This window comes from Lagenorhynchus albirostris, chromosome 13 (genome assembly GCF_949774975.1).
Source record: "Lagenorhynchus albirostris chromosome 13, mLagAlb1.1, whole genome shotgun sequence".
Lineage (NCBI taxonomy): Eukaryota > Metazoa > Chordata > Mammalia > Artiodactyla > Delphinidae > Lagenorhynchus > Lagenorhynchus albirostris.
Window position 1 is genome coordinate 556,339 of NC_083107.1, and position 25,173 is coordinate 581,511.

At 55.5% G+C, this 25,173-nt stretch overlaps 1 protein-coding gene across 3 annotated transcripts in view; it reads right to left on the reverse strand.

The window, feature by feature from the left end:
* SH3RF3 (SH3 domain containing ring finger 3) overlaps positions 1 to 25,173 on the reverse strand; it is a 201,051-nt gene that overhangs the window by 81,247 nt on the left and 94,631 nt on the right. Inside the window, exons 2-3 of one of the 3 annotated variants that reach the window (XM_060169478.1) lie at positions 22,866 to 23,120; positions 7,392 to 7,487 (exon numbers count right to left, since the gene is read on the reverse strand). In XM_060169478.1, coding sequence (XP_060025461.1) covers positions 7,392 to 7,487; positions 22,866 to 23,120 — 351 coding nt within the window. The remainder of the gene's footprint in view (positions 1 to 7,391; positions 7,488 to 22,865; positions 23,121 to 25,173) is intronic. The other 2 variants (XM_060169480.1, XM_060169479.1) reach the window with 2 other exon arrangements.

Sequence of the window (25,173 nt, forward strand, 5' to 3'; positions counted from 1 at the left end):
ACGCCAGTGGCCGCAAACCATCACCCTCTGGGCGTGTGGCGCTGGACCACCACTCGGGGCTGTGCCTGGCACCTCACGGGGCCCTCCTGGTGCGCTTTTGGACGTGGCACCGTCCATGCGTGCAGAGGGAGAAACTCGGTGCTGATGCATCACACAGCTCAACGAAGCTCAGGCGGCCTGCAGGTCCAGTCAGGGCAGGAGCAGCATCTTTCCAATCCCCGGGCCCGCATCCCCCAGTGGGAGCAGGAAGTTAGAACCCCACTCCCCTCTCCCACCGCCCACGCTGGGCACGACACGTGGGGTTTCTCGTCCAGGAGCTGCGCCCCCTCAACCAGGGACACCCCTGCAGATCTATCCACCCGCATCCCAACTAGAACGTAGGGTCTGTGGAGGCGCTGAAGCCGAGTCAGGGCTTGGGCCTCCCGCGTCCATCTGCTTCTCCCCTGAGCTTGGGCGTGGACCTTCCACTAGAAGCCACAGACCCTCCCCAGCCTCCTCCCTGGAAACGTTCTGCCTGCCCCCCGGCCTGAGCTGAAAAACCAAGACAACGGTGAAGAAATAACCAGCAGTTACTGGGGGTGTGGGGCGAACCCAATGCATGAGGGGCAGCTCCAGGCTCTGGGCCTTTGAAACAATACAGACAACTTCAGAGCTGCGTGTTCCCAGAGAAGGTGGCAGCTTCGATACCATATTTAGAGACGGAGGCTCAGAATAATACGCTCTCTTCGTAAATAAAGTCACAAGGAGACGGCGGTGCTACACGTGCAAGAAGGGCCAAGTTCAACATGGTAATTAGCTGAGGCTTCGACAACATCCGCCCTAATTTCCGCACTGAAGGCAAGGCCTCTCAAACGGGAAGCAGCTGCCGTTAGCAACCGTGCCATTTTGGGCATTACATCCATCCGGCTAGATCAGGTTTCAGTTTTTGCTTCCATCAACTCCCAGCATCTGTAAATAGCATCACTTCAGCAGTCTGCCCTCGCACGTCAACACCATTAGCCGAGGTCGTGGGACCCACCAACAGGCAGAGGCCTGGATCTGGTTCCCCAAGGTCAGAACTCTCTGGACGCGCACTGGCCCTGGGGTGAGGCTGCCTCGCTTTCCGGGGCTCGCCCATCCTCCCCCATCTCTGTGTCCGGAAACCGGTGCCTGCAGGTGTGGCAGGGCCAGGAGGCCGGAAGGATGCTGACCCCTGACGTGTGGGGCAGTAGAAGGGGAGGGAGCGGGAGCCAGAGAGCAAACCCTCCAGGTGAGTGCGTCGCTCCAGCCGTAGGACACGGGCGCTCAGCAGATGCCACGAGGGTGCATCCGCCAGCTAGTGGAGGGGTGGCGGGGGCTGGCTCTGGTGGCAGGAGGGAGACAGGATTCCCGCAGCACCACTCGGAGACACCCCGCCCCCACCCTCCAGCCCCTCCCACCGCTGGGCCGGGGCTCTGTCCCATCACTGCCTGCAGCCCCTCCTCTGGGCTCCTCCCAGCCACCACTGCGCCGCTCCGGGCCACGGAGCCATGCCACGGAGCCATGCCGCGCACCAGGCCTCTGGCAGGTCCACGACTGGCCGACCCCGACCCCGCCCAGCGCCCGCTTCCTCCCTTGGCTCCTGCCCCTCGCACGCCTCAACACCGCCCCCCCCACGCCCCTCCCCGGTGAGTCCCCCGAGTCACCTCCTACGCAGCCTTGAACCCTGTGGTTCTCCACAAATAACCTTCTGCCAAGAGGCTGAGATGAGGACAGCTGGACACAGACCGTCAACACCCTGTCCCCTGCACCTCCAGAATCCCCCTTGTCTCCTCTTCCCTCCAAGGGCGGGCCCTCCTCCAAGACCCTCCCCTCCCAGCCCAGCTCCTCCCTGAGGGCAGCTTAGGCTCAGCCCCTCCCTCCCCGGGCCTAGGCTATGGAGACAGAGCTCCAGTGCACCCGCGGCGTGTGTGGAGGTGGCAAGCCCCACCCAGGTCCTCAGTGCCCAGGGATGCACAGGCCGCCCGCCTGATGGGCCTGGCCCGTCAGAGCGGCCTCCACCGCGTTTCGGCCCTAGGCCTCCAGGGTCAGCCAGGGTCACCACGAGGCTCCTCACCCCTACTCAGAGCTTCCCCCCTCTCTGCACCTCTTTTTCCAGATGCTCCTGGCCCCAGACGCGGCTCCCTGGGGTCAGCTCTTCTCAGTAGGGGGCCGGGGTCCCCGGGGAAGCTGCCAGGACGCACTGGCCCTTGTGCTGAGGCCGGGGCAGCCCTGTCTCTCCAGGTGCCCATTACAGTAACTGGTCACAAGGACACGGGCAGCCGAGCCAGCTGGCCTCCAGGAGCCCAGAGCACAAAACGAGGAAACACACCGACATGTCCAAGTTCAATACAGGTGACACCGGACATACAAAGAGGGGGAGAATTCCCACCCAGAAGGCCCCAGCCGGCAGGAGAGCTGATGGCTTCGCAGGCTCAGCCTTCTGGGCCTCCCTCAACCAGCCATCACCCACCTGTCCTTGTGGGCAGGGGGCAGGCTCGCCCACCCAGTGACTCTCAAATGTGCACCCGCTCTGGGTGAGCCGGAATGGAGGCGTGCTCAGGCTCTGTGGACGGACCGGCAGACAAATCATGGTCCCTACACCTGGGGGCCCTGAGCGAGCATGGTAGGGACTGGAGGAAGCCCTTACCCCGAGGGGTCAACCCAGGGGTCTCCTCCAGAAGGCATGGGGGCTCCGGCCACAGTGAGGCTGGGAAGTGAAACAAAGTGTCCTCAGAAGGAGGGAGCCCCGGCCAAGCTCACCATGCGAGGTGGGGCCTCAGGGGAGTGAGCTGTGGAGGGCAGAGCCCAGGGGAGGCGCAGGGCGGGCGCCAGGAAAGTCTGATGAAGGAGATCTGGCGACCGCATCCTCCCTCTGCTTCCAGGTAGCCCGCCTGGGTTCACCCCACTGAAGGCCATGCGGTTTCCTCTTTAGACTGAGCTAGTCTGACAGCTCTCCTGCCTCAGTCTGTACCTCCAAGTCCCCAGAGCCCCGGCTCTGCACAATCCCTGCGTTCTGCAAATCCAAAAACTGGCCGCTAGCCACCTGTCGGGCTGCTGTCACTCTCACAGTCATTTTTTAAGCACCTGCCACGTGCAGTCACTTTGCCAAGCATGAGGGACATTAAGAACGAACACAGGGACCAGGGTCTGAGTGGGAGCCAGTGAAGAGGCTAAGAAAGGACAGGAAGGGGGCTCCGCATGGCTCATTAGGTGAGCAGGAATGCAGGGCTCCCGGCACAGAGACCCCGAGCCTGGAGGGGAGTGGGGAGGCCTGGGTAGCTGGGGTCTCGGTGCAGGGACAGGGACATGGGGGCTCGAGGCACTACACCCTCGAGGCAGCGGAGCCCGGGCTGAGGAAAGGAGGCGGCACAGGGAGGATGAGAGCAACAGAGCTTCCATTACAGTAAGGACACATGCGTGTCAGGGAGCGGGTGTCTGGGCAGGAATTATTCTAAAGAGACACCAGGACGGGGTCTGAGGACCCCCAACCTGCACCCATTCCTGCAGCTGTCCCGTCTACCCTTGGGAGGCAGATCCCACCCACATGCCAAAGGCTCCGGCCCCGTGTCCCCATCCTGCACCTGCGCCTCCGAGCCGGCTGACGCCCACTCAGACGTTTCCCAGGCAGCTGGGTGCTTCCTTTCCTCATCTGCCGTCTTTCGCACGGCGTCTTGGGTGCTTGGGGGACAGGTCATCCCCCCGTTCGGCTGACGAGTAGTGAAGCTCCACGCACGGGGCCCTGGGGGCTGGCGCCTGGCCCCAGGCCCTCGAGGCCCAGAGCATGGAAGGGAGGCCCTGCCACGGGTGGGGTTTGTCCTCCGAGGACAGGAGTGACCTGGCCCACTCCGCTCTGTCCTGAGCAACACCCGACGAGCCGGCAGGTGTCCGTGGGCTATGCATTGGTCCCACCGTAGAGATGGCTGCTGGACAGTGCCTGTCCTTGGAACCAAGGGGGATGAAGGACAGGAGGTGGGTTCCAGGACGCAGGAGGAGGAGCTGGGAAGGCAACGAGGATGGGTCTGGGCCAGGGTCGTGCCGACGGACGAGTGGCCCTCTCCCAGAACCAGCGGCCCAGGCCCCGCTGCGGATGCAGCCAGCAGCTGAGGAGAGTGTGGGTGAGAGGAGGGCCTCTACACTGCGTCGGACATACAGATGCTTCTGGAGACTGGATACCCCCTCAGAAAACAGCACGAGGCCAGGCCAGCTCCGAGAGGTTTAACCGCTTGTCCCCCAGCCCACTCAGTGAGCCCCAGGAAAGAGCCTGCCTGGGATGGGAGCGGGTGCCGCGTGCCCAGAGCAAAGGTCACTCCGGAAAGGTCCTCCTTGGGCAGGTGTCACGACTGGACTGCACGCAGGGCCCCAGCAGCCTCCCCCCACGACCTTCAAACCACAGCTGCAGGGCTGGAGAAGGCTCCCTGTAATTCAGTCCTGTGAGGGCGTGATTTAAGACAGGGCAACACCCAGGGGGATGACCGCCACCCCAAACTGCCGTTCGCCGACACAGACCCCGCTCCCTCCCGGCCCAGGCCCCAACCTGCAAAGACCCCAGATCCACCCTGTGGCCTCAGATGCCTGCTCATCGCCCAGAGGAAGATGGTCTGAACTCTATCACCCACGCGCGATGCCCCCAAGGCCGCGTGAGGGTAAGCGTCAGCTCAGTGCTTCAAAAGGGAGTGGGTACATAACAGTGAATCAGCCTCAGGAGACACCCGGCCAGGGCCTCCTTCTTCGGTGCCTGCTGAGGTCCTGGGGTCTGTGGCTATTGCCAGGGCCCCTGGGGCAATGGTGCTGTCTGTGCCCGGGGAGGTGCGGGACAGGAGCGAGGGCCCTGCTCTGCCTCGGCCCCTGGAGGAGAGCCCAGCCCCCGGCTCAGGGGACCTGGGGGGGCAGGAGGCTGTGATCAGAGCAGAGCAACTGGGAGGGCGGTGGGCACACAGGAGCCCCTACGCCCTTGCTCTGAAGGAGCGTCTCCAGGGTCCAGCAGTCGAGCCCCAAGGGCACTGACTCCCAGTTGGCTGAGTGTCTGAGCCACGTGAGCCTCAGGAGGCCCTGCTGACTGGTTTCCAGCCCCGAGTCCACACTCTCGGCCTCTGGGATGATGCCCGAGCCCCTTCCAGAGCAGGGGTGTCAGTGCGCCGGGCTCCGCCTCCCGCAGGGCCACCATTACCCGCCTCAGGTTTCCTACAAAATTTTTTCTTCGTTTCTCAAACTGCATTTTAAAGAGAAGTGCAAAAATGTTAGCTACATCACTTCACAGCTGCACCACCCCACCAGCACCTCCCAGATCAAGCCTCGAAGCCTCTCCACAGCCAGGGCCTCCCTCTCGCTTCTCCGCTCGGTCTCCCCAGGGCACCCCCTTCCATCAGCCGCGGGTGAGGGGGGAGTTCTGCTGCTCCTGAACTTCCTAAAAGGGAAAGTCTTCAGTGCACTCTCTTTTCCACCTTGTTTCTTTAAAAATGTGTCCGTGAGCTGCATCCATGCTTTTAAACACCCGTCCTTTCACCTTCTCTGGCCCCCCTTGGGAAGTCCCAGCTCCGTGACTCGGCTGAGCTGACTCCGTTTGGGGGCGTTGTCACAGGCCCCTGGGACCTTTCTGTGAGTGGCTCCGTGAGAGTCTGCCTTGGAAGAGGTTCCACTGGCCAAAGATGCCGGGGGGACAGACTCTCCACGTGTGGACAGCACTGTGGGGGTTTCACGCGTCGAGTTCTTGGGTCTGAGGCAGCAGATGCAGAGACCACCTCCCAGAGTTGGAGCAAATGCACAAGTGAGGCCGGAGGTGCTGTGGGCTGTGGTCCTTGCTGGGGGTGGGGGGCAGAGAGCAGAGCGTGTGTGTGCACATGTGTGCACGAATGTGCCCCTCGCAAGTGTACCAGTGTGTGTGCGGACTTACTGTTGGGGAGGGTCTGAGAGTCACCGGGGAGCTGCTGCTTCAGAGTACACATAAGAACCGTGGGTTCCGGACATGTAGGGGAAGGGGAGGAAAGGGCCAGAGATGAGGCTGGAAAAGCAGAGGCTAATCAGCGCAGACAGCCTGGGCCACCCACCCCAGCCAGCGGCCTTCATCTGGCAGGTACCGGAATCCACTGGCCCACAGGGCCCAGCAGGGGCAAAGCTGGCCATGTCCCCTGCATCGTGTGTGGCCCGCCCTGGGCTGGGGGAGCACAGGCTCTGAGCGAGGACGCTGGGGGGAGGGAGTAGGGCCCAGCTGAGAGCCGTCGGCCTGGGATCGCACCCGGCTCTGGGCCCCTGCGGAGTCGGGGGCGGCCCTGCACACAAGGGGTGCGAGAGGCCAGACAGGACTCCTCAGGAGGGTTCGGGGCCCACGCCCCGTGAGCACTGGCTAAAACAACTCCTGGGGGTGCGGCAGTGCGCACAGGCGCAGCGCGGGGTTAGCCTGGGGACGTGCGCATGCGGACGTGTGCTGACAAACAGCAAACACACACACAGACCATAGCGAGCAGGGGCTGAAAGATCAAAGGCTCTGAACGCTCCTCGCTTGGCCACCGCCCGTAACTTATTCACTGGAAACCCAGAGCATCTTGGTCACAGAAAAGAGGCAGGAAGCCAACCAGCCTCAAATGAGCCCGAGCACCTCCACTCCAGGGTTGGAGCTGATGAGCCGCCCCAAACCCCAAGTCCAGGGAGCCTCAATGTTCCCTTCAGTGGCTGGCAGTGTCCCCGGGGAAGCTGCTTCCTGTGGTGAGCTCTTCTCCCCGGGGTTCTGGGGGCAAGCCCAGCAGAACCTGGAGGGTCTCGGAGAAATGGGGCGGGCCCAGGTTTCCCGTGAGAAGTAGGGAGCCCTGCCTCATTGGCCATGTGGCAAGATGATGGGCTGGGACGGACCACCCCCAAGAGGCAGAGGCACTTCTCACAGCCTCAGGGTTCAATAAAACCCACAAGTTGTCCCCATCTGAACTCCGATTACTGTGGGGTAACCTTCCCCTGAGGAGAGCTCATCTCTGGTCTGGTAAAGCAAACAACAAAGGGAAAGAGAGGGCGTGGGTCTGGGAGCCTGGCCTCACCTCCACGTGCAGGAGGGGTGAGCCTGTGAGCCTGGCCTCACCTCCACGTGCAGGAGGGGTGAGCCTGGGAGCGGGGCCTCACCTCCCTGTGCAGGAGGGGTGGATCTGGGAGCCTGGCCTCACCTCCACGTGCAGGAGGGGTGAGCCTGGGAGCCTGGCCTCACCTCCACGTGCAGGAGGGGTGGATCTGGGAGCCTGGCCTCACCTCCACGTGCAGGAGGGGTGGGTCTGGGAGCCTGGCCTCACCTCCCTGTGCAGGAGGGGTGAGTGTGGGAACACGGCTTCACCTCCACGTGCAGAAGGGGTGGGTCTGGGAGCCTGGCCTCACCTCCCTGTGCAGGAGGAGTGAGTGTGGGAGCGCGGCCTCACCTCCACGTACAGCAGGGGGAAGATCCCGATCTTGTCTCCCAGCATTCCCTCCGCCCAGTTGTCGTCCACTCTTCTGATTACAGTCAGGACTTCATCCTGGAATCACCCCGTGTAGGCAAAGCACAGGGACACGCACAAAACGGATACAAAAACAGAACCAAGAGACCGGTTAGTGTCACTGCAGCTAAGGAAAGGCTCTACGCGATGACTCATTCTGAGATCGGCGTGAAAACCGTCCCTCCCACGTCTTCACCCAGGATCTCTCTTCCTCTCCCATATTGATTTTAGCAGCAAAGAGCCTCCAGTGGAAGTGTGTGGCAATTTACAATCTAGTGAGCACTTTAAAATTCATGTTCCTAATATGTGCTTATAAATAAAATGGTTTTCAACAAATATAAATTCAACTAAGTATAAAACTTTCTATGTTCCTGCCTCCACCAGGGCACAAAAGATGCCCCAATCCAACTCCATTTATTTAGAGTCGTGGAAGCTCTGAACCCTGTTAAATCCTTGTCGTGCCAGGCAGTAGCAAGGACAGAGGCAGAAGGTGGGCAGACGCGGGAGGAAGGAGGGGCGCGAACAGGGACACAGGCGTGCGGTGGGGGAGGACTCGCCCGGTGCCCCCGGAGGCGCCACGAGCCGCGGGGACAGATGACAAGGGCGGGGACAGGACGAGGAGCGAGGGGACGACCGGGCGGCAGCACGCGCCGGGGCGCTGGTGCCACACGGGGCGCAATGGGACCGCCCGCGGGCCGTCTGCCCAACCGCCGTCCACGTCCAAACCGCCTGCCTTTGTCCCCCGGGGCCTGCGTGGACACCGGAGGCCTGCCTGGCGCTCAGGAGCTGACAGCCAGGGCAGCCCTGTGGGCCCGGCTGGGTCTGCAAGCACCGCCTGCCTTACCAAGGGGCCTTCGACCCCTTCGTGTGAAGCAGTGATGTGGGGTGTGGGCCCCTGGGGTCAGAGGGACGCTCCATCTGGAGCGTCCTGATGGACTTCCTGACATCACCGGAGAAGCTGCTTCCCCGTGAACGGAGGGGCTGCACAGTTTGGGGAGTTTATCTGGGGCGAAGTGGGACGAGGTGATGGGTGCTGGACGTGCCTCCCAGAGGACATGGGGCAGGAAAGGCAAGACCAGGAGTCTGTACTGGCAGGTCCCCATGCTCCCTTCCAAACCTCCCCTCTCCTAGGGGTTTAGGGGACAGCGCAGGGGCAACCGCACCCCTCCTTCTCCAGGTCCTAACCCCAATTTCCCAGCTTAAACAAGTACCAAATAACAAGGGCTGTGTGACTTCAAAATATTTCTTTTCCCAATTGATACAGTCCAGAAAATGCAACAGACACTGAGGGAATCTCAGGCTTTCCCATGTTTCGGGGTGGCTGGTTCTCCATGGCCGGGTGACACCGACAAGGGTTTCCTTGTAGTCAGTGCTCGGCCATCAAGGCGGCGGGCTTTCCTGATAAGCATTAGGGCCAAAGTGGCCGACTGGCTTGAGAAGGGATGAGCAGAGAGGGCACCTTGCTTATCTCACATAGAGTTCATGACCAGGAGGGCCCTGTACCCGTAATAAACTCCACTCAGACCCAGCCAAAGGGTGGCCCCCAAGACCTCGCCAACGGTGCAAAGGAAAAGGTAACCGAAGGCTTCCTACAAGCCAGAGCTTTTGCAAGAGCAAAATAAAAGAAGACATTTAATTTTGTAAAATTAAAAAGAAAAAATACCAGATTAATTTTGGTAAAAAATAAAATACCATAATATCTACACGGTTATTTGAGACTGGTCTAGATATTAGAGCCATAGAAATAAAAGGAAAAAAATAGTAAGTATAAATATTGGGAAGAAAAATCATATGATTTTCTACCTAGAAAAACAGAGTATTAGTTAAAAATTAGAATAAGAATTTAAGAAAGGCTGATAATTTTAAAATAAATACATGAAAATCATTGGGTTTCCCATCTACCAGCAATAACCAGTTAGAAAATGTGATTAAAATTGGCTAATCATTAAAAAAACAGAGTTAATTCTCTAATTCACTGTATACACCGAAATTAATTCCCTAAGTATTAAAGATTTAAATGTTAGGAAAAAACCTTGAATAACCTAGAAGAAAATGTGAATAGATGTTTAATCTTGAGGTGGGGAATGGTCTTAAGAAGTAAATAACAAAGATTTGGTTACAGAAAAATGAAATTCTCTACGTTAAGAACAGCAAGAAAACAAAAAGGGAAATAATCTAGAAAAATACTTGCAGGACAAACTGGAGACTAAGACCTAATATCCTTGCTACATAAGGACGTGAGAGACACAGCAGGAAAGAGAGACACATACTTTAAAAGAAAACCAGGCCAGGGGCAAAAATCAGGCAACTCACAAAAAAGGAAGAAAAGCAAACTGCTGTTAAATACATTTAAAAATGTGATACCTGACTAATATTCAAAAAAAGTACAATTTTCGACAGGAAAATTCCTTCTCCCTTCGTTGGTCTTTGGTGTCTTATCAGATTAGCAGGGATGAACACAAGCCCGCTCGGCGTGTTCAGCACGATGGCTACAAGCACTTTCTCATTTCTGGTGGGGATATACATTTATGGCGGTGGTGTGGCAAGTCCTATCAAACACAAGAAGCTGCATATCCACTAATCTGACAAAAACACTTCTAGAGAATCTTTCAAGAAGATCACAGACATGCAAGAAGATTCAGCTCCGAGTATGTTCATTACAGTGTTTCTTCAACTAGAGAAAAACTAGAGACAACTGCACAGCCAGAGAGGGTTGGTTAGATAAAGTATGGTACATCAACCAATACCATAACCAACTGCAGCCCACTCCAGCCAGCCTGTCCTCCCTAAGGAGGAGGGGAAAGTGGAGATGCACAGGTAGAGCTCACAGCCTGTAGGTACAACTCCGTACACGACGGGGCTCTAATAACAGGGTGAGAGGCCACAGAACATTTCCCCTCCACGCCACTAAAGGCCTATTGACAGCAGCACCTTTAACGTGGTACATTTTATGTCCAAATATCAAAAAGGAAAAAAAATTACTAGACATCCTAAAAGGCAAAAAACAGTTTGAAGAGACAGAGCAAGCATCAGAACCAGACTCAGATATGGCAGGAATGTTGGAATTATCAAACAGGGAATTTAAAACAACTATGCTAAGGGCTCTAATACATTTAAGTAGACAGCATGCAAGAACAGGTAGGCAATGCAAACTGAGAGATGGTAAGTCCAAGAAAGAACCAAGAAGAAATGCTGGAGATCAAAACACTGTAACAGGGATAAAGAATTCCTTTTATAAGCTTATTAGTAGATTTAACAGCTGAAGAAAGAATCTCTGAGTTTAAGGATGTCTCAACAGAAACTTCCAAAACCGCAAAGCAAAGGGAACAAAGACTGAAAAAGAAAATAAACAAAAACCCAAAACAGAACAGAATATCCAAAAACTGCAGGATAACTACAAGAGGTGTAATATACACGTAACAGGAATATAGGAAGGAGAAGAAAGAAAAAAAGGAACAAAAGAAATATTTGACACAATAATGACTGAGAATTCTCTACCCTGAAAAATAACTCTTCAATAGTGAGAAAGAAATAAAGACTTTCTGAGACAAACAAAAATTGAGGGAATTTGTTGCCAGGAGACCTGCCTTGCAAGAAATGTTAAAAGAAGTTCTTTAGAGAGAAGAAAAGTTACATAGGTCAAAACCTTGAGTCTACATAAACAAAGAACGTTGGAGAAGGAATAAGTAAAGAAAAAATTTAAAAAACAGTTTGTTCAAAATAATAATAGCAACAATGTATCTAATTACATATGCTTATGTACATACCATATATATGTGTATCATATATACAAATACATACACTTATGTATGTTTATATATAAGTTAAATGAATAACAGCAATGACAAAAAGGACAGGAGGAAGGAATTAGGATTATTTTGTGATTATAAGGTAACTGCACTACCTGTGAAACAGTAGTTTTATCTGAACGTGGACCTGGATTAGTTGTAAATGCATATTGCAATCTCTAGGGCAACCACAAAAAAAATTTTTTTAAAGGTACAACTGATATGCTAAGACGGGAGAGAAAATGAAATCATTTAAATTACTTAGTTAAAACTGCAAAAGGCCAAAAAAGGATGGAAACCAAAAACAGGAACAAAAATCAAAGAAAACAAATGTGGTAAATATTAATTCAACAATATCAATAATCACTTTGAATAGCAATAGTCTAAATGTACAAATTGAAAGACAGAAATGGTCAGGGTGGATCAAAAAAACAAGACCCTACTGTATGTTATGTACCGGAAACCCATTTTAAATATAAAGATATATATATATATAAGGAAAGATATACCACGCTAACACTAATCAAAAGAAAGCAGGAGTAGCTATACTAATTTCAGGAAAAGCAAACTTCAAAGCAAGGAAAGTTATCAGGGATAAAAAGGGGCATTACATAACGATAAAGGTGTCAATTCTCCAGGAAGACAACAATCCTTAACATGCATGCACCTAACAACAGAGTGTCAAAACACGTGAAGCAAAAACTGATAGCGCTACAAGGAGAAACAGGTGAATCCACTGTTACAGACTGGAGACTTCAAAGCCCCACTATCAGAAATGAATGACCCAGCAGGCAGAAAATCAGTAAGGACCAAGCTGAACTCAACACCACCATCAATCAACTGGATATAATTGACATCTATAGACTACTTCATCCAGCAATGGCAAAATACACATTTTCTTTGAGGTCACATGAAACATTCACCAAGATAGATCACATTTCGGGCCATAAAACACACCTTAACAATGCTAAAAGAACAGAAACCATACAATGTCTGCTCTCAGACCACAATGGAATTAAACTAGAAATCAATATCAGAAAGATAATTGGAAAATTCCAAAATACTTGGAATTAACACAATTCTAATAACATTTGGTTCAAAGAAGAAACATCAAGAGAAATCTTAAAATGTTTTCAAACAAACGAAAATAAAAATACAATTTGTCAAAATGTATGGGCTGCAGTGAAAGCAGTGTTTAAAGGTAAATTTATAACACTGAATGCATATATCAGGAAAGAAGAAAGATCTAAAATCAATAAACCAAGCTTCCACCACAGGAAACTAAAAGAGAAGAGCAAGTTAAATCCAAAGTAAGCGGAAGAAAAGAAGAAATAAAAATTAGAGCAGAAATCAATGAAGTTGAAAACATGAAATCAACAGAAAATAATCAACAAAGAGCTGCTTATTTCAAAAGATCAATAAACTCAATTAGCTTCTAACCAGGATAACCAAGAAAAAAAGAGACGCAACACAAATTACTAATATTAGTAATGAAAGAGGGGACATTACCACAGATCTCATGGGCATTAAAAGGATAATAAAGAAATATTATGAACAATTCTATGCCCACAAATTTAATAAACAAAATGGACCAATTCCTTTAAAGACGCAATCTGCCAAAACTCACACAAGAAATAGACAATCTGAGTAGCCCTATATCTGTTAAAGAAATTGAATCAATAATTAATAAACTTCCAAAACAGAAAGCACCAGACCCAGATGGGTTCTGAATTCTACCAACATTTAAGGAAGAAATTATGCCAAATTCTCTAACAATTTCTTTCAGAAGACAGAAGCAGGAGGGCTACTTTCTATCTCATTCTGTGAGGCCAGAATTATACTAATACAAACTAGACAAAGACACAGTAGGCAAAGAAAACTAAAATGTCTCCCATGAACATAGTTGCAAAAATCCTCAATAAAATATTAGCAAGTTGAATCCAACAAAGTATAAAAAGAACTATATAGCATGACCAACTAGGATTTATCCCAGATATGCAAGGCTGGTTTAACATTCAAAAATCAATTACTGTAATCCATCACCATCAACAGGCTAAAGAAGAAAAATCACATCCTCACATTAATAGATGCAGAGAAAGCATTTGACAAAATCAAACAATTCATGATTAAAAAAAAAAAAAACTCTCAGTAAGCTAGAAACAGAGTGACGCTTCCTCCACTTGAAAAGAACGTTCACAAAACCCTTCAGCTAAACATCATACTTAATGGTGAGAAACGTGAAGCTTTTCCTAAGATCAGGAACAAGCAAGGATGTCCCCTCTAACCACAGCCTTTCAATATCATAGTCAAAGTCCTAGCAAATGCAATTAAAACAACAAAGGGAAGAAAAAGGTATACAGATTGGGAAGAAAGAAACAGAACTGTCTTTGTTTGCAGGTTACATGATTGTCTATGTAGAAAATCTGAAAGAATCAACAAAAAACTACAACCAATGAGTAATTATAGCAAGGTTTCAGAATATAAGATTAATATATCAAAGTTAAATATTTTTCTACGTACTAGCAATGAACAAGTGGAATTTGACATTAAAAAATATAATATTGTTTACATTAGCATGTAAAAAAAAAGAAACAGGTATACATCTAACAAAATAAGTACAAGAGCTACATGAGGAATATTACAAAACTCTGGTGAAGAACGTCAAAGACGAACCCAGTGGAGAGATGTCCTACGTACATGGGTAGCGAGACCCGATACTGTCACGATGTTCCCCTCAACTTCTGGATTCAATGCAAGCCCGATAAAAATCTCAGCAAGCTTTTCTGTGGATGTTGACAAACTGATTCTAAACTTTATATGGAGACGCAAAAGACCCAGAATAGCCAACTCAACACTGACAGAAAAGAATAGAGACTGACGCTATCTGACTTCAAGACTTACTGTAAAGCTACAGTACTGAGGACAGTGTGGGATTGGTGATAGGATATAAAGACAGATCAATGGAACATAATAGAGAGCCCAGAAACAGACCCACATAAATGTAGTCAACTGATCTCTGACGAAGGAGGAAAAGCACTACAACGGAGCAAAGACAGTCTCGCCAACAAATGGCGCCAGAACAACTGGCCACCCACCTGTAAGAGGAAGTGGATCTGGACCCACCCTCCACCCTCCACAGAGATTAGGCCAACATGGACCACAGCTCTAAATGTAAAATGCAAACCTACACAACTCTTAGAAGACAGCACAGAGAAAATCTAGATGACCTTGGGTTTGGTGATGACTTTTGGATACAACATCAAAGACTGGTCCATGAAAGAAAGAATTGATAAGCTGGACCTCATTAAAATTAAAAATTTCTGCTCTGTGAAAGACGCTGTCAAGAGAATAAAAGGACAAGCCACAGACTCGTGAAAATATCTGCAAAAGACACATCTGATAAAGGACTATTATCCAAAATATACAAAGACCTCATAAAACTCAACAATAAGAAAACAAACAATTCGATTTAAAAATGGGCCAAATACCTTAACATACACCTCACTAAAGAAGACATACAGATGGCAATAAGCACATGAAATGATGCTCCACATCGCATGTCATCAGGGAGATGCAAAGTAAAACAACAATGAGATAACACTACATTCTATTAGGACGGTCAAAACGCAGAACAATGACAACACCAAACGCTGGTGAGGATGTGAAGCAACAGGAACCCTCATCACCGCTGGTGGGAATGCAGAATAGCGCAGCCACTTTGGAAGACAGTTCGGTGGTTTCTTACAAAACTAAACACACTCTTACCATACAATCCAGCAGTCACATTCCTTGGCATTTACCCGATGGAGTTAAAAACTTACATCCACACAAAAAACCTGCACATGGATGTTCATAGCAACTAAATTTGGAAGCAACAAGATGTCCTTTAGTAGGTTAACGGGTAGATAAACTGTGGTCTATCCAGACAATGGAATATTATTCAGTGCTAAAAAGAAATGAGCTATCAAGCCATGAAAAGCCAGGGAGGAACCTTAAATGCATATGACTAAGTGAAAGAAGCCAGTCTGAAAAGGCTATATAGATTGTGCGATTCCAACTATATGACATTCTGGAAAAGGCAAAACTGTGGAGACAGTAAAAGGAACAGTGGCTGCCAGGAGTTGGGGGGAGGGAGGGCGGAACAGGTGGAGCACAAAGGATTTTAGGGCGGTGAAACTGCTCTGCATACTACACACGTGCATACGTGTCATTACACATTTGCCCAAACCCATAGGATACGTAACCCCAAGGGTGAACAGTAATGTAAACTATGTGCTTTGGGGAATGCAAAGTGTCAATGTGGGTTCATCAGTTGTAACAAATGTCCCATGTGGGGTGGGGGGTGTGGATAACAGGGCGGCTGTGCATGTGCGGGGGGGCACGAGTATCGGGAAATCTTGTACCTTCTGCGCAGTTCAGGCATGAACCCCAAACTCTATTTAAAAAAAATAGCTAAAAGTACCCCAGACTGATGAATGTGAACAGACTATAGCACTCACAAAATATAGGTGCAGTTCACACACGCAACATCGAGAGGAAACAAAGTTGGACACGTGAGTAGGTTCTGCACCATCTGTTTATTGGACGTTCAAGACAGACATGCTCATCTACGGTGTTAGAAGACACGGAGGGAAGCTGGGGTGCCGGCACCCCACCATTTCCCTCCTGGGTAGTGATTATAGGACATATTCCTTCCAACCACCACGCTGCATAATTCTGATTAATACACTTGTCGGTACATGACACTATACTTAGATAAAAAGCTTGTTTTAAGGTCACAGTATTTCCGGCGTGGACAAGCCACGGCACCCCTGAATCCTGCCTGTGGCCCTGATGCACCTCTAAAGGGACGTCACATCCTGAGGAAGCCGACACGAGGTGAGGAGTGTGAAGCACAGCAAACCAGAGAAGGGGGCACCAAGCCTGCGCGGAGGAGGCCAGGAGGGGCCGCGCCTTCACCCTGCACTGAGGATCCCAGCTCACTGCGGGCCACCAGGAGGTCCCGGTGACTGAGAAGCAGACACAGCTCCGAGTAAGGGACAGCTGCCCCCAAAGGACCCCGCCTCTTAGGCCGGGGAGCTTGTCGTCACCCGAGGGCCACGAGGGGCCGAGCTAGGCCTCCCCCAGCTCAGCAGCACCCCCCGGGCATCGCCTAGGTGTCCGGCACCAGGAGGAAAGCACCCCTCACCACGGGAAGCTCGGCACCCCCCCGCAGGCAAGTGCAGCACGTGGCTCCCGAGCCCAGTCACGTCAAACTGCTCCGGCGAGGCCGCGACACGAGCAGACGCAAATCTGGGCCGGGACCCGAGGACGCGGCAGGACCAGACGCTCCTCTCCAGCTCACGCAGCTTGGGGGGAGGCTGGGCTGTGCAGCGGGCAGCCACGCCCAGAACACCAGCAAGTTCCCGCCCTCTGCTCTGCCGCTAACCCAGCTCTCACCAGGGACACAAGCTCGGGGGGGGGGGGGGGGGGGGGGGGGCAGCGCTGAGCGCCGGGCAGCACCGCAGAGCCGCCAGCACCAAATGCTGCGGCCCTGCAGTCAACGCCTTCTCCCGCCGTCCACGCGTGACCGGGAGAGCGATGCCTGGATCCCCAACAGGCCTCGGACGTGCGGTCGTATTTCACAACCCCGGAGCCGGTGCTTTCACAAGGACAAGGACAGGGGAGGCACCTGCTCTGCGGCCTCTTGGGAATGCGGAGAAACACGCCCCCCCCAAACCCTAACTGCATGCAAAAGGGCGGGCCCAAGCCGCACGGACGGACGAGCGGGGAGCTCTGCGCTGGGCCGTTGCCGTCCAGGTCCGCACACCCTTCCAGGCCGGGCCGCGGAGTTCGCGTTGCAGGATCTGCTGCCGTACCGTGCCGTCTCTGCCTCGTGCTCAACTCTCCTGTTTCAGGAGGGAAGCAGCCAGAGACGTGGAGCGTGACGGGGCCTGGCTGAGGGCCAGCGAGGCTGTGGACAGACAGTGGGCAGGCTGGCCTGTGCCCTGGGTCCCCAGCGCTGCCCGGCGCGGAGGAGCAAAGGGCCTCTTCCGGACACCACAACGCTCCGAGGGATGGCGGCGGGGCAGACAAGGTCTGGGCCAATCGGGCAGCATGAAGGATTTTCTGGACAAAAGCTGCTCCCATGACATCATTTCACTTTCAGACGCACGACAACTTCACCTACAGTCTCCTCTGCAAGCGCTCCTCTCGCAGGTGGGGGCCTTCCCTGTGCCGCCTCCCCATCCCCCCGTTTCCAAGCTCTGAGGGACACCAAAGGCCAGGGCCCAGCAGCAGAGCTCCCTTGGAAGTGGGTGGCCTTGGGGTGGTCCCGCGCGACCCTGAACACAGCGTGGTTATGGGAGGAGTGGACCGCCTTCCCTCCCAGGCTCAGTGGGCAACGCACTTGCAAAGGAGTCAGGCACCACCTAAAGGGGCCTTAACTGCATTTCTGATTAACTCACCGAACTCCCCGGTGTTCGTATGTGATTCCTACCGGGGGGAAAGCCGAGCTGCAAACAGATGGGGCTGTTAGGAAGCCGAGGCCTGAGGCTTTCCCTCCCTGACCTGCCAGGGGGCTGGAGTCTTTTTCCCCCCAGAAGTCCACAGAGCGTGGCTGGCAGAGTGCACGGTCCTCAACACCACGTCAAAGGTACATCTCACACTCCGAAGGCCCGGCCCAAAGTACCTGGAGAGTTCGCGCAGCAGCTCCGAGTGAAGCAGCCTCTGGGGCCTGACAGTTTCCTAAACGCGCCGTGGGGCAGATCACACGCACGGGACCTGGACACGGGCCGGCTGCCCGCCCTCCCGGGGGCCTCCCTGTGCCTCCGCTCCTCTTACTGCAACCAAGTGGTTTCCAAGAGGCACCGAGGGGCAGCCACCAGGATGGCCCTTCTGAAGCGTGGCCACGCGGCCTGTCCGCTCAGCGCGGACGCCCGCTCAGCCGGGCCACGGCCGCGGCCACCTCGCGCTGCCCCATCCCTGACAGTCCCTCACTGTCAGCCGCAGACAGAGCGCCGGTCACTCCGGTCCCAGAGAAAAGGGAAAATCCCAAAGGAAAGAGCTCACAAACTCCCTGCACCTTCTGCTGCAGACACAGCACAAGACTCCCCCGATGGCTCCGGGGTCCCAGGGGAGGCTCTGAAGGGCCCGGCTGCTGGGCTGTGCCCTCTTTCCTGGCTTGTGCACCGCAGCTGAGCTCCAGACGCTGCTGGGGGCTGGGAGGGCTCCTCCAACCCCGCCTGCCGCCCAGAGAAGGGACAGTCTTCAGAGCCCAACCTGCTCTGAGCCTCTGGGGGGGTTGGTCCCCTTAGGAAAGCCGCCTCCATGGAGGAGCCCGCAGGCTGCTGCCCAGCTGTAGGGCGGGTCTGGGAGCCGCCCAGCCCGAGCAGAATGCAGCACTGCCTGCTCCCTCAGGCTCACCCGCTTTGGTCACTAGGTAGGTCCCCGAGTCTTCCAGCCCGGAGAGCATCCCAACTGCCCCTCAGGACAGAGGACATGCAGTGGGTCTGGGCTGCCCACGATGGGCACGGCGGCCTTGACAGAAGGGCTCAGGGGTTCCACACCGCTGGGCAAGCCTCTGCAAGACGCAGCCACTGGGACAATACAGGTACAGGCGACCCGTCCGCAGAGTCTCAGCTCCAGGCAGCGGGGGTGTGTGCAGGAGGCCCATCTCCCCCGCCACGAGCGTCCCAGGCCAACACAAAAAGTGACGCGCGTCTGACAGAGCAGGAAGCCAGCGAGGGTGGAAGCCAGAAATGGCTGAGTGCCTATTTTGAGGTTGGTTCCCTAAATGCCTTTGTTCATTGAATCCTATCAACTCCATTTTATCATCAAAAAAGAGACTCAGAGGTGAAGTTGATGTCCCCAAATCACCGTATAAAAGTGAAAGTGTCACAATCTGAACCCGTCTCACTCTAGAGTCCAAACCTCAAATACATTTGATTTCTAACCACCTACGTCTGTCCTCCAATCAGAAGAACATAGTTTGGGATTAATGCTAGGTTCATTCACAAAGGAGAGAATCCCCACGTCAGGGACGGACGATTAAACACAGCGGTGTTAAGAGGATCACGTGGAAGGGTCTTGTGGCGACACCAGCAGGAGAGAAGTCTGCCCAAGTCAGGACAGCTGGTGGTGTTTGAAAAGGGCTTTGCCAACTCAAAGCACCCCTCCGGCCGTGCAGGGCTGGGCGGGTGGGAGGGTGTGAGATGAGGACGAGCAGGGGGCTGTCGCGTGCCCACGGGGCCTGTGTCCTCCCCGAGGAGCCGGCGTAGTGATGGCGGGTCTCCAGTCTCTGCTGCAGGGCAGGCACAGATGGCTCTGAGATGGGACACACGTGGGCTCCTAAGGCCACAGGGCTGAGGCCACACAGGGGATCCCAAGTGCAAGGTCCCTGCACCCAGCAGCCCCTGACCGCAGCCCCTCCCCGTCACGTGGAAGGCACGGCGCACGCGGGCCTCGGGGGACAGCTGGGAGCCACCGGCTGACAGAGCAGGGACGCTGCACTGTCCCCTTTGTCTTTTTATCCGCACATGCCCAGGTTTTTGGAGTGGGACTGCTAAGAAGTTATAAATTGTGCTTTTTATAGCTGCTTTACAAGAAGTAATTATTCATTCTCTTCTTCAATTAAACAAAGACTTTGGTTTTAGAATGACTTTAATTAATGCAATTTTAACAGGACTGTTCAAAAGCTGACAGCAAGGTAAAAATCTTGCTTTGATGCACATTCTTCAAGCCTTTTTAAACCTCATCAATCCCATCACAGTCAAGTTTTTTAAAGGTAAGTTAGCACCATCCGTGGACTTTAGACACCGCTGCTTCCCTTGCTGAGTCCAGAAGGGAACATACCCAAAGAACAAAACATTCCCGGGAGGCAAAACCAAGCTGGCCCGGACCATGTGGTCACTTCAGGTGACGAAACAGAGGCTGTGAGAACCAGCATTCCAGGCAGGTGGAGGGAATCCCTCAGCTGCCGTGTGGGGATGCGGAGGCTGGAGGCGTCTCGAGGGGAGAGATGAGAAAGAAGAGGTGCTCGGGCGATGGGGCTGCGCCCTAACCTAAGGCGGGGGGGGGGGCGCCGGCGAAACGCTTGTGTGAACACAGTGGGGGGTCAAAGCACGGTCCTCACCGGAATCACACCCAGGGGCCTCCAGCCCTGCAGGCTAACCCACAGACAGAAAGCAAGCCCTGGTCGAGCGGCTCCCACACCTCCGCTCCCCAAAACGGGCTCAAAGGCCAGGTCCCGGGGAGCCCTGAGGACCACCCACCTCGACAGTGCTGCCCGCACAGCCCAGGGCGCCGGGACCTGCCCACCCGCACCCCCGCCCGGACGCGAGGTGGCAGAGCGCCCCACAGGGCGAGTCTCAGCGAGCCACCGAGTTCTCGCTTCTCCCACGAGGGGGGCTTTAACGTTTCTTTTGAAAACCAAACACTGACCACCTCCTGGCCAGATATCCCGCACACCTCCTGGGTGACTCGCACAGCCCGTCACTCTCAGGAACTGTCCCCTGGACTTGCCATTCCTGCCTCTCCCACCCGAAGTCAGGCTCCCCGGATACAGCACAGCTCCCAGTGGGATGAGCAGGCAGGTGCCCCTCTGTCCCCTGTCCAGTGGGCTCTGGTCTTCGCCCTGGAGTTGAGAGTCCCAGCAGACGCTCGCGCACGCAGCGGGAGGCCTTCACCAGGAGACGCTGGCTGCTCCGGCCCTGCATGTGTCCGCTGGGGGAGCCTCCCGCCACCAAGGCTGTGAGCAGGGCCCTGTGTCTCTCCCTGTCCCTGTCAGCCCCTAACGGGTCTGCCTCCTTACAAGGCCTCGATCGACCCTGAGGGGTGGCTGGGTCCCTGCTCTCGATCTTGAGTGACGGCACAGGGCACCAGGGCCCAGGGTCTCCCTCAGGGTGGGCTGGGCAGAGGGGCGAGCACGAGGGGCTCTGTCCGCCTGGCCTCACACTCTGCAGCCTGCGTTCCAGCCTCACTCAGGAGGAGAGGGAGCAAGGGAGGGGGAGGCCTGACCCTGCGTCCAGGGAACCTGCAGGGCCAGATGACAACTGGAATTAGCATCAGAACGCCTTGATAGAAGGAAGAGGGAAGAGTTGAAACCCTGAATGAAAACAGATCATTCGTCGTCAGGCTGAACAACGGAACAAGACATAAACAGCAGCTGCGACAGCCTGCACAGAACAGGCCACTGTGCTCAAGATGGAGCGCACGGTGCTCACAGCCCTGCGAACAGCTCGGCACCGCAGCCAAGCTCTGCTCTGAGCAGAGGACAGAATCACAGTGAGCTGGACGTGCACTCCAAGGTCAGGATCTGAGCTGGAACCCAGTTCTGTGTTGACAACCGCGTGTGGAAAAAGACTGACAGAGACACAGGACACGAGGACGGAGGAGGGCGAGCGACGCAGCCTCTTGGCGCTGTGCTCTGCTAGGGGGCCGCCGACCAAAGCCCCCGTGCCAGCCAGGCACAGCGATAACCACTCGCGTGAGTTCTCCCACAACAGGGGATCATGACGGGAACTCGGAACTAACAGCGACCACCGGCTGGAAGGGTCTGGGAGGGATCGACGGAGGGAGGCGCCGCAAGCCCAGAATGAGCTCTGCCAACCTCCCAGAAACCCTCACGCTGGAATCCATCTTGGCTGAGAGATGTGTGTGCCACCAGGAAGGGCCCTGACGCAGACCAAATACAGGCCGAGAAAGATGACCGGCCAAAGGCAACCCGGGAACAGACCCAATCACCAGGGAACCTGAGACCGCAAGCCACGTGGCGGGGCAGTCCTCCTGGGTCCCTCACCTGCTGCCCTCCTCCCGGGCGCTCCCCCCGCCGTGAAGTCTCCTGTTCCATCAGCACGTGCGTCTCCTCGGACAGTTCATTTCCGAGTGTTAGACAGGAGCCCACTCTTGGGCCCTGGAAGGGGTCCCCCTTCCTACAACAGGTTCAACATCGGGAAGACAGGCTCCCACCTCTCCCCGGGGACCCTGGCGGGCAGTCATGAATGTAATTAATCAATCGATGACGTAACTCGTTACTGCCATCGGGGAGAAGCAGGTGTTCCAGAGTTCCAGGCGCCCCTGCCCTCCCAGCCCTGGGGTGGGAGCAGGTGAGGAAGCCAGGAAGCAGGCACATTCACGAGGCCTGAGGCCGCCACCTCTGTCCTCTCCACACTGCACCCCCGAGGCCGGCAGGCCAGACACCAGGCCCCTCCACATCTCACCCGCACCCCGGGACGAGCGCACGGGAAACACTACTGGTTTGTCTCCAAGCGGGTCCCGTGGCCTCACTGGCCACCTCAAGTGGCCCAAGCACACGCATCCACCTCCTGTGCTCTCCAAGAGGGTGTGACGGGCTGGCCTCTGGGCCCGGCTCCCACTCCCAGGACCTGCAGGGGTCTCTGCCACAGTCTCCCCCGCAAGCCCCCTCCCAGGGCCCATGAGCCCTGGACACACAGCGACTCAGGTAACGAGGGTCCCGCTCCCGTTACCTGCAGACGCCTGTGGGGCTGGGTGCCCTCTCCTTCCACCCGGCAGACCCTCAGGAAGGAGAAACCACTGCTCTCCCCACGGGGAGGCACAGGGAGGGCCCTGCGCTACGCCCAGGCTCCCTGCAGGGGCTGCGGCGGAAGGGCGGCGCTGGAACCCACCTTACCTTGCCGAAGGTCAGACAGTCCTTGTCCTGGTCTCTGTCCTTCATCTCGAAATCATAGAGTGCTTTGCCCTGGGGCGGGGCCTGGGGCAGAGGCCGCACACCCTGGACGTGGCTGGCGGGCAGGAGGCCGTGGTACCAGCGCTCGTCCACCCGGTGCTGCAAGACCATGACGTCCCCCTCGCTGAGCCTGAAGTCCCCGGGCTCCTTCCCCTCGCAGCTGTGCAGGGCTTTGCTGGGGGACGGCTGGGGAAGGCTCTGGAAGCAGAACACAGCGGTTACTCAGCAGCTGCCCACCCGGCCCGTCTGGCACCTGGTCTGAGGGGCCCCCAAGTCTGAAAGCCCAGGTTGGGGAGATACCTCAAGGGAGCAGCCCCCCACCCCAGGAACACGGGGCCAGGCCCTGTGGGACAGGGGGTCTGCAGAGGGTCCCGCGACAGGCCGCGGGCCTCCACGCGGGCTGCCACGCTCCGCATTGGAAGGACGCTGAGGAGGGTGCTGGGAGACCTTCATTCGAGGCGCAGAGAGAGACAGGACCCCTCGCCGGAAGGAGACGGAATCCTGCTGCCCAGGCTCTGGCTCCAGAAAGTTTTACTCACTACTCCGTGCTGACCTGTCATACCCTGGGTGCTATTTCTATCCGCCAGATTTCCGACAACTACCATGCCAGTGTCCCTTCCCTGAACCTCCACGGCAACTCAGAACGTGCATCCAGGGGCTTTTCGAGCTGAGGAGACAGACTTGCAGGACCGTACTGCACCCTCCCATGTCACTGCCTCACAGCCAGGGGCCCAGGCTCGAGGTCCACAAGGGACCCCCAGGGCTGGGAGCTCTAACGAGGGGTTCCAGCCATCACGGACCCCTGCCCCCCACCCGCCACGGCTCCCAGCTTCCTGAGGCCACGGCAGCCTCGTCCACAAGTACAATTTCAAGACCCTGAGACAAGGATCCTCTTCAGGTCATGGGATGCTCCCACCCTCCTGTCAAAGGTCAGCCAACCCACCCACCTGTCTGACCTGCCATCCGGCCACAAGCAGAGCCCTGGGCTCCCTGCTCTTCAGCAACAAGGGGTCCGGGTTTCTCTCCCCCTTCTCTGCAGCAGCCAAGTTCCGCTCAGCTGAGCAGCCTTGTCAAAGGTAAGCTGCCCGCCAGGAAAAGCACACGGAGCCTCACCTCGTCCCTGTGTCCCCACCCAATGGCTCCCCAACAGAGGCCATGTTTCCTCCCCAGGGCTGCCCGGCCAGGGATCCCTCTGGTGCTTAAATCCACCTACACAGAGGCACGAAGCCCGAAGCCGCTGCATCCAAGAGGCTCTCCGAGGAGACACGACAGCACTCAGGCCGGCCTCTGCGCCCATGCCTCCGCAACACCCGGGACGGCAGTGGAGAGAGGATGTGCGGCAGAGGGACACTCGGCCACCACCAGCCAGGGCCACAGCAGCAACAGATGGCTTTCCTGGAAGAACCCAAGCGGGAAAAGCCACAGCCAGCTCTGTGCTGGGGGCACGACGGGCGAGCTCAGGGACAGCGATGGCCAGGAGAGAAAGAGAGCCACGCGACTCCATGGCCAGAGGGCAGCGAGCCCTGCCGGCGGCGCTCCATCAGGACATTCGGTCCCCCCACACACACCGCCCCCCCATCTGGCAACACCTGGAGACATTTCTGGTTGTCATACTGGGAGGTGGGTGCTCAGGACGGGCCCACCCAGAGCTCCTGGCTGAGTGTCCGTCTGAACCCCGCCCCGCCCCTGAGGTTAAATTTCCCTAAAGAAAGGAGCTTCCTCGTCCTAAGTGAACTTTCAGTCCATCACAACTAGAAGCCTTTGTTTTCGCAATGGGCGTGTTTCACCGGTGACCCTGGAGAAGCTGGGACACCCATCACGGTGAGAGGGGTCGGGGGATCTCCTGCTGCCCGGGAGCGTGGGCTCGGCGAGCGCACCCCCCGCATCCTTTCACATCACCCCCCCCCGCAAGGGCCACGCGCGAGAGCCGCTCTCACAGCCACAGATGGAGGCCAGCGGGGGGGGGGTAAATGCGAGCAGAAGGGCGGGACCCACCCTCCACGCCTGCGGGCCCCGCGCCGCCACGCCCTCCCGCACCCCTCCACGCCGCCCCGTGCAGGGGACGCCGAATTTCCACTCGGGCCTGCCCACCACCCCACCGGCCCCGACACAGAGGTCGCGGGCACACACAGAGGGTCAGCGGCAAGGCACCGAGGTGCCGCCCCGGCTCCGGCCCGTGTGGCCCGCACTCCGGACCTTCAGGGGGGCTTTGTCCTCCGCCGATTCTGCAGAGCGGGCACGGCCCCCCCCC